The sequence below is a fragment of the Bison bison genome, unplaced genomic scaffold (genome assembly GCF_000754665.1).
Source record: "Bison bison bison isolate TAMUID 2011002044 unplaced genomic scaffold, Bison_UMD1.0 scf7180017864270, whole genome shotgun sequence".
Classification (NCBI taxonomy): domain Eukaryota; kingdom Metazoa; phylum Chordata; class Mammalia; order Artiodactyla; family Bovidae; genus Bison; species Bison bison.
The window spans coordinates 4,241,739-4,244,475 of NW_011494842.1; the positions used below are offsets into that span (position 1 = coordinate 4,241,739).

The 2,737-nt window shown below is 40.2% G+C and overlaps 1 protein-coding gene across 1 annotated transcript in view; it reads right to left on the reverse strand.

Moving 5' to 3' along the window:
- Positions 1–1,329, reverse strand: part of TINAG (tubulointerstitial nephritis antigen) — a 105,013-nt gene extending 103,684 nt beyond the window's left edge. Inside the window, exon 1 of the mRNA XM_010848546.1 lies at positions 876–1,329. Coding sequence (XP_010846848.1) covers positions 876–1,215 — 340 coding nt within the window. The 5' untranslated portion in view covers positions 1,216–1,329. The remainder of the gene's footprint in view (positions 1–875) is intronic.
- Positions 1,330–2,737: the final 1,408 nt, after the last annotated feature.

The following is a 2,737-nucleotide window of genomic DNA, read 5'->3' on the forward strand; positions in this document are numbered from 1 at the left end:
GTTTTTTGCAAACTTTAGATATATTGATTGCTCAGAACCTACAGTCATTCTACTATAATTAAACCAATAGAGTAAATAACACCGTCCTCCTTATGAATTATTGAGTTGACCAAAATATTCATTCAGGTTGCTCTATAGAATGTAACAGAAAAACCCAAATTAACTTTTTGGCCAACCCAATATTTATATTTATTCACTCAGTCTTAGACTTTTACAACTACTCTGTATGAAGCACTGTTTTGTTTTACACAGTTTAAAATCCCTGATTGGCAAAATGAACAAAAACATACAGGGAGAATCTCTTTGGTATTACTTACGCAGGGAGGGTGGCCACCTTTATTACGCTCCTGCATTGGTTTAAATGGCATTGCTGTAACACAGGTTCTAATGCCACTCATGAGACAATAAGTAAAATGTTACATACATCTGCAGAGGATCAGTCTTGTGACTTTGATGTGATTTTCTGAGGTTACACTCAAAAAAGCACGAGAGGTTGCTTTTTGTCAAGACATTTTACAAAGAAAGAATTTTAAGTAACTTTTTATAAGGTGAGTGGCTATTCAAAGCAGAACGGAAATCAGCCTTCGTGGCCGTCACACCAGGACTTTGCCGAAGGTGCTAGGCTGAGGCAGGTGCCGGCATCTGAATCAAAGCATGTTAACAAACCAAAGAAATTTAACCTGGTGATCAAAGTATTCATTTTTCATTTCAACTTAAGAAAGGAAGGGTGGAAAGAAAGGAGAGAGAGAAAGAGGTAGGGAGGGAAGGAAGGAAAGATGGAAGAAGAGAGATGGAGGCAGGAAGGAAGGAAAGAGAAAGACAGTTAGACCATGTTATGAACTAGGGCAATGCTGGAACACATTCCCGAATCCTACCTTCTGGGGACCAAGGCCAGCCCTTTTCTTCACGGCAAAATGACTTGTAATCAGGGCAGCAATCAGAATTTTCCCTTTCACAGAATTTATCACAGTAACACAGCGCGTCCGCCTCATAGAACTGAGTCACGCAGCCATCATCTCTGTCTGCACAGCAACCAAACCTTCTACAGTACTGCCCTTCGAAAACGGCTCTTTTGAATCGAGTACCTTCCGAAATGGTGTGATTCCTAGTGAACTCAGCTCCTGGGTCCACTTCTCGTTGTGATAAATACTGTCTCTCCATCCAAATTTCTGTGGTGAGATAAGCAAGGATTAAGATCTTATATCCGGCCCACATTCTCCAGAGGTCGGCAAGGCTCCCACTGGTTGGTATGTTGGATCCCCTTGGCCTTGGGGCTACTCCTTGGAGCCTAAGTTCTAATCATCAAGACAACTCAGCCTGAATCCTGAAACTGATCCTTTAGTTGAACTGACTGTATTTCTTGTAGTTAAACATTAATCAGGAATTTCAGTGCTTGCCAAAGATAACGTGCATGTTAGTAATAGACCATTGTCATTCCTCCAATGTTAAAATTTTATATTTCATATTACAGGAGAAACACCCATTGCCACAAAAATAAATACATAAAATCTTAGGTGTAGATGATACATTGAATATTGCTTGCCTTCAAAATAACCTAGATTCTTAAATCAAAAACCTCTCTGGAATACACATGGCCCAAATTTTGGCTGCAATGACTACTGGCAAGGTGTAGGAAATTCAAAAGTCAAAAACACAATTATTCATCTCACCTACTTGCACTGCCTCTAAAATCCAGACTCTCCTGAGATTGCCTGCTCGGCTCTGTCATATCAATAACAAATGCCCAGTCACACACGGGCTTGATAGCGCATCCATACAGCATTCACCTACCAGAAGCATTTTGATTTCAAAACTCAGTGGAGCCTAATTTAGCTAGAAGTTCCCTGAAGGTGACCTTAGTTTTCTCTTCCTGAGTTTCTGCTTGACATCAATGCAGGGGTCTGCAATATCTGAAAGGCAGTTTATAGTCAAGAAGAGTCAGTGATCTGAGCTAAGGAGCTGTTGGGGAGGGGGAAGAGAAGAGATGTGAAGGAAACTCAAAGGTCAAGATATCTTTCATGTTTCTGTAAGGCTGTGGGTTTTGCCATCCTGTATTTACTGATTAACTATAATATCTTCCTTTGGATTAGAGACAAATAACCAGCAGACAATGATTCACCAAGAGCGTCTGGGTTGCCTACTGGAAAGGACTTGTCCTGAAGATCAGAAAACCTGGACCCTTGTCCCTGAGCTACTATTTAATTGGCTTTATGATCTTGGGTTCATGATTTGCTTCTCTGGTCCTCAGTTATTTCCTATAAAATAAGAGTCTTTCTCTCCAAAGTTAATTCATAACTCCAACATATCAAACGTATTCCCCAACTTTGCTTTGTAAATTATTTAACTCATAATTTTATCTTCATTGTTTCCCTTCCTTTGGCACCTTTTTTTCAGGCTGTAAACTAGTGCAAGTCTTTATCTTTTGTTATTTTAGTTTAGTATCATCTTGGTGTCGATATCCATAATCCTACCTGTGCGATCTTAATTCTGCTGCCTCTGATTCCTTGCCACCCACTGAGTCACTGAAGTACTGCAAAGTGCCATTTCCAGCCCCATTCAATTGTCTCTAACCTCGATTCTCATTGACCTGAGTCCATATCATCACACCTGAATCCTCCACAGCATTTAGCCCTGTACAGTGAACTTGTCAAGAACAGGAGCCAGAAAGACTTATGGAAATCAAATTCTAGTTTCACCAATGATTAGCAACACATCTTTAAGAAAGAGGATTAGTCTC